General features: G+C 31.6%; 1 protein-coding gene across 1 annotated transcript; it reads right to left on the minus strand.

Annotated features, from left to right (window-relative positions):
- Positions 1-5,788: 5,788 nt before the first annotated feature.
- On the minus strand, positions 5,789-7,642 carry LOC123202023 (stress response protein NST1-like). Its single transcript, XM_044617735.1, has one exon. The coding sequence runs from the start codon at positions 7,506-7,508 to the stop codon at positions 6,051-6,053; it is 1,458 nt and encodes a 485-aa protein (XP_044473670.1). The 5' UTR covers positions 7,509-7,642; the 3' UTR covers positions 5,789-6,050.
- Between the last annotated feature and the right edge of the window lie 5,060 nt (positions 7,643-12,702).

Consider the following 12,702-nt stretch of genomic DNA (forward strand, 5'->3'; position numbering starts at 1 on the left):
TTAATCAGCTTAGCGATGCTTGAAACCACTATAAGTTCTATCGTGAACTTCTTAATCTATATAACCTTTTTTGTTATTTTTAAAAGGGCAATGTACTCAAACTTTATTATAGAGTTAGCCACTATACTTTACTTTGAGCTTTTCAAGGTTACTACACTACCATTCAAACAAAACGTAAACCTAGATTGTGATTTAAAATCACCTCAATCAGTTTTGAAATTGGCATCACTATAACAATGAGTTCAAAATCCTCTCCATAAACTAAGATTGCATCTTTAGTCTTTCTTAGGTACTTTAAGATGTTCTTGACAACTATCTAGTGTTTTTCACATGGATCAAATTGATATCTATTGCAAATGCTCAAGGCATATAAGACATCAAGTCTCATACATAGCATAACGTACATGACTGATCCTATAATTGAGGTATGTGGGATCCTAATCATCTTATCTCTTTTAAATTGTGAAGATGGGCCTGTCTTTGTTAAAAGATATATACCATAGGACATAGACAAAAATCTTTTCTTGGATTCCTCTATAAAGAATCTTTTCAACACCCTATCTATGTATGTACTTTGACTTAGGCCTAGTGTCTACGTTCTCTATTTTAGTAAATTTTAATCTTAAGAATCTAGACATCTTCTCCTAGGTCTTTCATGGAGAAACACTTGGATAACGAAGGTTATACTAATTATAAGTTTGGTATGTCATTTCCAATAACCAAATGTCATCGACATACAATACTAAAAATGCAATTACACTCTCATAGACCTTCTTATACACACATGACTCGTCTTCATTTTTGATAAAATTGAACTCTTATACAACTTCATCAAAATAAATTTTCAACCTTTTAGAAGCCTACTTAAGCCCACAAATGGACTTTTATAGCTTACATACTTTATTAGTATGTCTAACAAGAATGACACCATCGAGTTGTGTCATATAGATGTCTTCTACATGGTTACCATTTAGGAAAGCAATTTTGACATCCATAAGAAAGATTTCAAAGTCATGGTATGCAATAATAGCAAGCATAATCCTAATATACTTAAGCATAATGACTAGCAAAGAAGCTTCATTATAGTCAATGCCATATTTTTATGTGAAACCTTTGACAACTAATCGTGCTTTATAGGTATGCATGTTACTTTCTATGTTAGCTTTCATTTTGGAAACCCATTTGCACCCTATTGGTTTTACTCCTTCAAGTGCACCCACTAAAATCCATACTTAGTTTTGGTACATGGAGTCTAGTTTGGATTTCATGACATCCAACAATTTATCAGAAGGCCATAAGACTATTTCTTACCTGAAGCATCCTCTTATTTTAAGTTCCCATCTCTTAACTTTGAAAATTCTAAACATCCACCTATAGGTGGTTAAAATTAATGGTTTTAAGAGTAAAATCATCATTTTATTTGTAATATTAAAAATAAACCAAAATTTAATCTCTTTTTCCCCTTTTAAACCTTAACAACTAAAAGTTTCCCCTTAACCCATGTTTTTAAAAAATGATATTTCCCCTCTAAGGTTTATTTTCCAAATCTCCGATACCAAATCTAACGCTATCACAAGCGACGAATATCTCTCAATACCTTTTTTCCCTCCGACAACCAAGCTTCTCTCATTTGAAAGCTTGGATGGCGTCGATTGAATTCGAAGATGACTCTCAACTTTGTCGACAAAACAATGCTATTTGTCTTCCTTGACAAAGACAAATAGGGAAGACTAAGATGAGATTCGACAAAGATGAGAGATCTCGTCTTTATTGGGGAAGACAATAAAGATGAGATCTCTCATCTTTGGGGAGATAATGTTTTGTCTTTTCTGACGAAACATTGTCTTTTTTTACATTTAGAACTGCCAATTAAAGAAGGAGATGGTGAGAGAGCAATCGTTGGAGGAAGAGAATAGAGATGGCTCTAAAGAAGCACTAGAGATGGTGCCAGAGTTTGAAAACTAAACCTTGAGGGGGAAATGTCATTTTTTAAAACTTGGCCTATGAAGAAAATTATTAGTTTTTTGGGTCTAAAGGGGAAAAAGAAATAAAATTTTAAAAGGTTAGGGTTTCGTTAACTTTAACCACTCATGGGTAGGTAAATGGGATTTTTAAAGTTAAAGAGTGGGAACTAGAGATAAGAGGATACTTTGGATAGGAAATAGTTTTTTAACCTTATCAAAATCTAGACTTGAGACAACGTCATCATAAGTCTTTAGTTCGTCATTAAAGATGACCAATACGTCGTTGCACTAAGTCATAAGAAAACCAAATCTTTCTGGCTCGTGACATACTCGTGTAGATCTATATAACTCTTATATGCTCTGAGGTAGTTCTTCTCAAGTTGAGGAATTTCCTCATGATTAGCCATTTGTGATGGCATATCGTCCTTTCTAACACTTGTGATATCTTGTGAGGTCTTTTTGATGAACACGGGGAAGGTTAAGCTAAAGAATGCCTATGTATACCAAAAAAAAAAAAGACTATTTTACCCCCAAACTATATGTAAGGAAGGGAAGAGAAAAGAAAGATAATAGAAAGGTTTCAACAAATCCTGTTAAGATAGTCAATTATAGTAAAAGTGTTTGACTGTGTGGAAGATGGCATAGATCTTGATCGAATCGAATCTAGGTCAAAAATACGAAAGGTTAAGAAAAATGTACACTTGGATAGCAACTAGTTATGTGTAAAAGTGGTGAGATACATGAGTATAATAGAGATATATAAGAGATAGATACCTATGAGATGCATATAAACTCAACGCCAAGACACATTAGTCATAGTTCAGTTTAGCTCAAGTGTGCATGGCAAGATTTGATGGCACTTCAGTTAGTTCCTTATGTGCTCAATGGGATGTATCATATACGTGCTTGTAATAAAGGTCATCTGAGGATGATTTTTTAATTAGTAGTCTAGTAGCTATGCGTATGTTGTAAGGGAGGGATTAAGATCAGTTTCCCCTATGACTAAGGTGTCATAACTAGTTAGTCAAATAGTCTAATCGATATATGTGCAAAACACAATAGTTAGTAGACATTTGCAATGTCAATTGCTTTCACTAGGACATCATATATGTAAAGATCAGTTTAAGCGATAGTAACTTATATGAGAAGGCCTATGTACTTGGGGCACAAAGGTGCTGAGAAAATATGGATGGACAAAGGAAAGTGTCGAAAAACATTTTTTTAACCATATAGAGATTTAGTGTTAGAATGCCTACTTTTAGATTTGCGTTTTATGTATAGTGTTAAGAGGTCACCAACTTACTGAGTGTTTTTCACTCACATTATTTTTTATGTTTTTGCAGGTTGAGGTGAGTAGTGGGGCATACGGGGAAGCCAACTATTCCCCTCAATTTGTTGCATTAGGCTGAGGGGAAAATTGTCATTTCTAAATTTATGATAATTATGTATTTATGTTTCCATTTTTAAACTTTATGGATCGCACCATGCACTATGTTTAAGATGGTTGGTTTTTAGACACTTATTTTCAGCTGAATAAATTGAAATATTTCAATTACGTCTTTTTGCATACATTTTAATTTTAAGTGATCAATAGCATCGTCATTATTCTGATGATTGAGATAAGAATGCAAGTTGTGCACGCCTCTTCAACTTATATTCTATATACCTTAAGTGATCGGATTTCTCTTGAATATGTTTTTTACTAAAAGGTGTGCTAATGGATTCTAAGTTAGTGATTTAACCTTTATGCTTAGAGGATTATTTGGTTATTTAATTGTAAGCTATTTAATTGACCCATAGGTTTTTTATGATGTTAACAGTGAATTGAATTATGATTAACCTACAATTAATCAACCCTCTATTAACAAACCATAAGCAATCTCTAGCACATCATAACTACCTAAATGATGGAGAATAAGTGGAAGACTGATTTCATATTTCAATAGCATGATTATTGTGCACAATTAATTTTTTTTGTCAACCAATATCTTTTAAGGTTTAAACATAAAAAAATGACTATCTCAGGCTTTCCTTAAACTTATTATTTGATATCCAAGACAATGACTAAACATGATTGTATTTGAGCAACAACCTAATCTCAAAATGACCATAGATTCTAGTAATCGTAGTAGTCAATCAAACAACACTTTAAAAGATCTTTTCTTATACCGCGGAGTAATGAATTTTATGTTGATCTACCACAACTTTGAATCATTTCTTAACATAACCAATAACTACCATATTAATATCACCGATAAAAAGACTGTACCAAACTAGATTGATTAGTGCACATAAAGCTTTAGTGATCTCAAATTGATGAATCACATACACTACTATCTATCAAAGGATTTGTTTCATAAATGCTCGAGTAATGATCTATGTGAAATCATCTGATGGATTATTCAAGTGAACATATAGTTAATATCTATCCATATGTTTTACTAAAATTTCACTAACAATTTTAACATATAAGATATGTGTTTACCTTTTAACAGTCATTTAACATGATTTCCTTATTTAGACCTGGCCACGGTTCATAAACCGCCAGTTTCGGTTCGGAACCACCGGTTCACGGCTCGAAAATATAAGGACTCTGAACCGAAACCGTAACAGGACGGTTCGTGCACGGTTCGAAACCGCCGGTTCCGGTTCATGGCCCCGGTTCGGAACCGACGGTTTCGGTTCGAAACCGATATTAAACAGTCAATTCTAATATATGATCTTGATTTAATTTTTAAATTATTAATTACAACAATTAAAAATTAAAATAAAGGCTTAGACTTAATTACAATAAATAAAATTAATTATATAAATAAATTATATGATTAATTATAAAAGATAATAAATAAAATTAATTATAGAAATAAATTTTATAATTAATTATGAATTGTATAAAAAAAATTAAAATTGAAATTGAAATTAATAAAAAATTAAGAAAGAATTTAATTAAATTTAAGAAAATTTGATTGAATTGAAAGATTGAGAGAGTATTAAGAGTTTAAAGAATGAGAATGAGAGTTTGAAGGATTGAGTGAGAGAGTAGAAAAATTGAAATTTGAGAGAATGGAATTTGGAGGAGTATATATAGGAAAAAACTTTTTTGAAAAAAATTAAAGATAGGGGGGTGAATTGAGATTCAGAGAAATTGCAGGGGACCAAGTCCCCTGCATTTTCTCTGAAAATTGCAGGGGATTGGTCCATCCCCTGTAATTTTTTCTTCAAAAGGCAACGGTTCCCTGCACAGGAACCGTTGCCTTTTTAAATAAAATTAAAAAAAAATCAAAAAAATTTCAAAAAAATTTCAAATTTTTTTCGGTTCAGTACAGTAAGCCGCCGGTTCATAAATCGGTGTGAACCGGCGGTTCCACGGTTCCAATTTATGTGAACCGGAACCGAACCGCAGAGCCACAGTTTCGGTTCTGGTTCATTCCGGTTCCGGGTCTGCCAGTTCCGATTTCGGGTTTATCCAGGTCGGTTTCGGTCCGGTTCACGGGTCAAACCGGCCCATGACCAGGTCTATCCTTATTACATTATTTTTGCCTTTTTGTTAGAATAATATTAGAAGTTCAGACGTTTCTTAAAAAACTATTATACGTGCATATGAGATTCTCATGATTAATAAACAAATTGATCCTCTAATTATGAATATATTATTTTAAAGACACTCATTCATTTAATATATATATATATGTATATATATATATATGTCACAATATGACTCAAATTGGGTTGTGACACATGTAACCCATATAAAAGATACAAAACTACCTCCCACCCAACCATTTTAATTCCGTTAGCAGAATAACGCGACTTTGGAATAGATATAAAGCTTAATTCGGGCATCAATGCCACTGAAATTTAATTTCCTCTCTATACACAAAATTTAACTTCGCAATCAGGTTGTTCTGCAGTCTAATGAACGCAAAAATCCTAAACGATCACTAAAATAGTTATTTGTAAGAGAACATAATTGATTCATATAGAAGCACAAAATTTAATAAACAAGATTTTAGCAACCAAAAATGAAAAACTACCCATTTATCTGTAATAGCCTATGAAAAGTTATCTATATATATTTATTGTACACTATCCAGTAATGGAAGACGGTTCACTCCTCTTGTTTGATGAGTTCTGTTGTTGTTGATGATGATGGTGATCTAGTAGCTCAACCTCCTTCTGCCTAATAACAAGCACCATTCTTTGGTTTTCAAGCCGCCTTCGCTCGTTTTCAAGCTTTGCTTTCTCCATTTCCCTCTTCTTCTTGGAACTAAACTTCACCCACTTTATCCTTTGCTTCTCCAGCTCAAAAGCTTGGTATTCATAACTAACTTGCTGCTCCTCCAATTGCAGTAGCCTCATTTTCATCCACTGCTTTTTCTCCCATGCACTCTTAGCTCCATCTTGAATCACAGACATCACTTCACCATTAAATTGCTCCATTAGTGGTAACAATGCACCAGACAAAACTCCTTTTCTAGCCTTTTTTCCAAAGGTTTTCTCATGGTTGTCATTATCATCTTCTTGCCCATGCCCATTTTGGCCTCTTAAAATTCCATCTATTGCCTCATCTTCGTCGTCGTCGTCATCGTCATCATCACTATAATCGTCCTCCTCATTCTCTTCTTCGCTTCCCACTTTTGCCATTTTTGACCCATCTATTTCAATTCGATTCGAACTAGCCCCACCAAGGGCATTTTCTGATGAATGCAAGCACCTTTTCTGTTGTGATTGTTGATGCTGGACTTGAGACGGATCAGCGACGACCTCCAGTGAGCGATTGGCACCAGTAGCTACACTAGTAACACTACCATGACCACAACTATTATGATAAGCACACATTTCCCTGAAAAACAAATGCTTAGAATTAAGTAACTTCTTAACCTCCTCCTTCATTTTAGGCGACAAATCCATATTATCCAGCAAACTCTGATTCTCCACAACACGGCAAGCAGTTCCCTTACCGAGAATTTCATTAACCCTTTTGTACCTCTTATTCAAGTCATTAAATTTATCCTCACATTGTTGAGGAGACACATAAAACCCCTTTTCCATCATAGCCCTCGAAACCGATTTCCACTTCCCTTTCTTCTGAAGTAAAGCCCCAGCCATTTTCTTATCATTCCCTTCGGATCCAGCTTCATCACCAATATAAAAAACAGCCATTATAAGAAGCCTCACCATGCTATCAGTCCACTTCATTCTATGCCAAGGAGATGCCTTTCTCTTGCCATCTCCAGCACTTTCATCTGGGGCAAATCCAAGTTCATCTTCATCACTAAGAGGCGAAAGTTGTTGTTTTGGCTTGGGTGTAAACCAATAACCACGTTGTTTCGAAGATTGGTGGGATTGGGGTTGGGAATGGTGGTGGTGATCCGTGTCATGGTGGGGAGATTGAGAATAAGCAGCAAGCATTTGAGATTGACTCTGAAGATTGTGAGGGTTTTGAATTTGAGGATTTTGTTGAGGCTGTAATGGCATTTCTAGCCCCAGCATTACGGAAGAAGTGTCAGAAAACAACCCAACATTTAAACCACTTGGTTCCATCAAACTAAAATACAAAAAAATTTAATCATAAAACGATTAGATTCTGATGGACAACAGTGGGTGGAAATGGAAAGAAAAGAGAACATACCAAAGAAAAACACCAGAAAGAGGAAGACGAAGATTTGAAAAGTTAGAAAACTGTGATAAAAATGGTATTAGTAGTAGGTAGAAAGTATATACAAAGGGCGTAGCCGCCGGTTTTGGTTAGGCAGGTTCTGTTTTGGAAGAAAGGAAACTGCCCATGGTTTTGGTTTTTGTTTTTTGAATGTAAACCCACAGGATTTGTGAAAACAAAGGGAGACTCCGTATTTATGTCAGTTGGCATTTCCTTGAAACATGTTTGAGCCCACAAATTTTTATATATAAAAATAGTAAGTGGAAGTTATTTGAGTTAAAAATAAATTATATAATAAAATATTATTTAAATATTTAAATAGTGTATTTAAAAAAATATAATATTATTTTTTATTATATTTTTTTAGTACTATTTTGAAAACTAGATTAAATTATATTAGATTAAATCGGTTTGCTTAATTGGTTGAATCGAAATTAATTTCGAGTTCGCTCTAGTTAATATTAAAAAAGAGTTTACTTATTAAATTGATCAAACTTGATCAAAACCGGTGAATAAGAGGAATTGATTAAAACTGATAGAATTAGATTTGACCAAAATTTAAGGTAATTTAAAAAAAATTAATTATTTTTTAGTAATTCAAATATTTTATATTAGACTAGATAAATTTCTAAAAGTTGATAAGAAAAATATAAGTTTAAAAATAAAATGAAAAAGAAGAAAAAAATGTATCTTATATTTATTTAAATGTCTTCTATAAGTAATGACTTGCAGAATTATTTTTTTTCCTGTATTACAAAATAGAAATATTTTTTTATCTAATTGTTTAATTGAAAACAAGTAAAAATTTTCACTCCTTAGAAATAATATATTCTAACCATCATAGATCTAGATATCCCAATTGATTTTATTTTTTATAAATTTTTAAGCAAAAATTTGTTAGTTAATATGATATTATTTAAAAAATTCATTATAATTTGATAATAAGTTGAATTGGTTAGTTTTCTATTGAACTATTAAACCATGAACTCATGAGATAATCAATTTGATCATTGGTCCAGTTTTAAAAATATTGTTTTTTACGGTTAGAGTTTGTTACTTAATAAATTATAAAATGTAATACTATGTGCATAAATAATATGCATAATCTTATGCATAAATAATAATATATCATCTTATAATTAAATAATTTTAAATTAAAAATAAAATAATATTTAATAATATAATAATATATTATTATTTATATATAAAATTATACACTTTTCTATATATGTAATTTTGTTGTTTAAAATATTAATAAAATAATATTGAATATGTTATAATTTTATTAATTTTATAACAAATAAATGGAATATTCTTTTAAACTATCAAATATTTTATTTTTAATAATAAAAATGATCAAAACCAAGTGCATTATGAAAAGACAAATATATAATTAAATACGATCTAAAACCTTTCATGAGCGAAGGAGATAATTGCCCTCATAATATCTTTAAAAAAAAGAAAAGCCTAAAAGATTTATTCTCATACAAATTTTATTCTTTTTTCATGATCTCACTTTTTATTTTTCAAAAGTCTAAATATTTATTCATATACTGTTAAGTTTATTAATTTTAAAAATAAAATTATTATTTAATAAATAATATTAAAAATAAACTAAAAAATTATATCATTTTTCTCTGTAAAATTCAAAAACTAATAATTTATGTTACATTAAATTTTAAAAAGTTGTATTTTTTCCCCAAGATTTATTTTTTATTCTCCGGCCACTTCCTCTAGCGGCATCACTAGCGATCTTTCCCTTTTGGCATCTCCTCTTCCTTTGGTGGTCCTCTTCACAATTCTCTTCTCCCTTCAACCAATTTTGCTAGGGTGACGTTCGTCTAGAAAGATGAACGAATTATTTTCCTAGGCGAAAATGAGATCGACGATATTTTCTTCGTTTGGGAAAAAGATTCATTCGTCTTCTTAGATGAACATTGCCCTAACAGAGCCAACTGAAGAAGAGACATGTGAGAGAGATAGTTGTAGGAAGAGGAGATGTTAGGAGAGAGAGATCGCTATAGATGGTATCGGAGGGAGTGGCTAGAGTATGAAAAATAAACTAAAGAAAAATATTATTTTTTAAAACTTGATTTTGAAGAAATTAGTAGTTTTTAGTGTTTAGGGGGGAAAATAATATAAAATTTTAAAAATAATGAATTTAGTTAACTTTAACAACTCATATTAGGTATTTAAGTTTTTGAAAGATAAAGTGATGAAAATTGAGATAAAAATAAACCTTGGGTGGCAATAAGTTGTTTGGCTAAAAAATAATTGTCTTGGGACTATAACGAAAGCACATAGACTAAAATTAACATTAAAGCATGGAATATTGGATTTCATTTATTTTTAATCAAGTACACTTGGTAATAGTTTTATAAAAATTAAAACCATATGATTAAAAATTAGTTAGGCTGGTAAAGATATAGAAATTTAGGGGGTGTAGAAAACTTTGTTATGATTCTAGGGGTTTAACGAAAATAATTAAAACCAAAATTTAAATATAAAAATGTTCTCACTCAAAACCCTCTAAACAAAATCCTAATTTTTTCAATAAAAAAATTAACCGAATTTAAGTTACATCCATGTATGTATAAGAATGATTAGCGTCAAATTTCATTCATACGAAGATTATGTATTGTTTTTTGGTGTGTTGATTTGATTTTTAAGTTTAGGCTAAATTCCCTGAGCGTGTCTGATTGAAACCTAATATGTTTGACATGTGAGAAGAGGGTTTTTTGATAATTTACCATGTAAAGGACTTGTTGAGTTTACCATGCAAACGTGAGGGGGCCTTATGATAGTTTTCTATGTGCGGTGTGCGTGGGGTCAATTGATAGCATTGCAGCACATGACACTATAAGGTTTATGGATGTTTTATATTTAAGGATAATTGATATCTTCCACCCTACGGGTGAAATGCATAGCATTCGTCAAATCTCGAGGGAAATATAAATTTTTGACATAATTTTGGTTTTTTAATTATTGAAGAATTCACTTATTAAATTATATATCACCATTACAATGCTGTCTAAAATGCCGAATTAAGTTATTTTAATCGAATACAAAAGGCAATGAACATATACATAAGGTAATACTATATATTACACTGGCGACAAATAGAAATTGGTGAGAATTAAGTCAATTATGACTTATAAAAGATTTGTTGGGTTTTATAACATCTCTAGTAGCTTGACCCATAATCAAAATATTATTTACTTTAAATGTACAGTTTATTATAATTTTTCTTTTAGTCTCATAAGCTATTTGGGCAGTATTATCTTAGCATCCCTAATTGATATGTGATGCACATATAAATTCAACATTTTTTACGTGTTGTGTTGATATGAGATTTCCCTAAGGGCATCATATTCACACCCCCTTATAAGAGTTAATATCTTTGCTAAAGTTTTCCCCACCATCGCTCAAGAGGATACGTTGAGTGGCTCTAATACTAATTGTAACATCATTGATCAAATAGTCTGACCTACTATCAAGATATTATCCACTTTAAACATATAGTATATCATAGTTTTGCTTTTAAGCTTTTTAATCGAAAACGTGGTTTGACAAATTAAAGAGCTCGATACTATTTAATCATTTTTATCTTAGCATCTCTAAGTGATGAACGATGCACAAAAAAAAAAAAACCTAAAATCTCTCTCATATTTTGTTAATATGGCATTTATTAAGGGGTGTCACAATTATTGAGCAAACATCTAGGTATTGACTCTAGGCAAAACCTTATCTATATAATCATAAGACCATAAAATGTCATCAACAAGATGTAACACCCATCTTTAGATATATATCCTTATTCAAAATATGACCTAAAGAGATATGCACAATTTGAACTTTTAACTACTTATAATGGAATTTAAAACATGATAATAAATATTCATACATTTAATACGTGCAAAAAGGTATAACTGAAATGCCTTAATGCATAAATAATCAAAATACTCAGCTATTACAGCCCATATGTCAAAGCTCTGAAATAATAATCCCAAATACTCAATTATGCATAACAAAGGATATAAGCTCAAACTACATCATAAACTCTAAAATATGACATAAACAACCTTTCGCCTCATGCAACGACCTAAGTTGGACCACTAGTTCCCCCACATGTCTCACTACTCACCTTTACATATAAAACCACATAAAGGAATATGAGTGGAAAACACTCTATAAGTAAGTGACTTCTCAATAACTTGCACACAACATATCTTATAATGCTTGTGTTCCAACACTAAGTCACTATATGGTTATTCAAATGTTTTCTAACATCCTTATATGCCTATATGTCTCTTGTTGACACCTTTGTACCCTTAATACATAGGCAACATCATTCCGGATGACTATGACCTAAGTTGAACTCAATATATCTTATGCCCTTGTGAAAACAAATAACATCTCATATGTTAACTAACTTTATGTCTTACGTACAATATCAATTGGACTATAAGGTTAATTAGCTATGATACCTTGGTCACATGAGAAAACTAGATCCAATCTCTCTCTTACCACATATATATAGCTATGGGACTACTAACTAGATTACTAGCTTAGGATGACCTTTACCACACACATGTATGTGATGCATCTCGTTGATCATATGAGGAATTAACCAATGTCATTATCCCTTACCATGCACACCTAAACAAAAATAAGTGGCTAATACACCTTGGCACTAAGTCTATCATAAATCTCATATTTCATGGGCATTTATCTTTTGTATAACCCTATTGTTTTCACATATATCACCACTTTTACATATAGTTAGTGCCTATTTAGATGTACATCATTTTTCTTAAATTCTTTATTTTTTTATTGGAATCTACCTCAGTTAGGCTTTGTGTCATCTTTCATAAGTCATCCACATTTGTTTGGTTAACTATCTTAATCTTGCCTTTTACAAACCTTTTTGAGTCAACTCCCCACTTTAGCACACAATATAAGAGCAAAACTATCTTTCTGCACTATATGAACGGGCTTCACTAGCCTTTGCTCATTGTTCATTTTAGTAAGCCCATGAGTAGGCATACATCTTATTGTGAATGGGCATTCACCCTTCTG

Source organism: Mangifera indica, chromosome 18 (genome assembly GCF_011075055.1).
Source record: "Mangifera indica cultivar Alphonso chromosome 18, CATAS_Mindica_2.1, whole genome shotgun sequence".
NCBI lineage: Eukaryota > Viridiplantae > Streptophyta > Magnoliopsida > Sapindales > Anacardiaceae > Mangifera > Mangifera indica.

Coding starts and splice junctions, on each gene's coding strand:
- LOC123202023 (XM_044617735.1), bottom strand. CDS start 7,508: ATGGAACCAAGTGGTTTAAATGTTGGGTTGTTTTCTGACACTTCTTCC.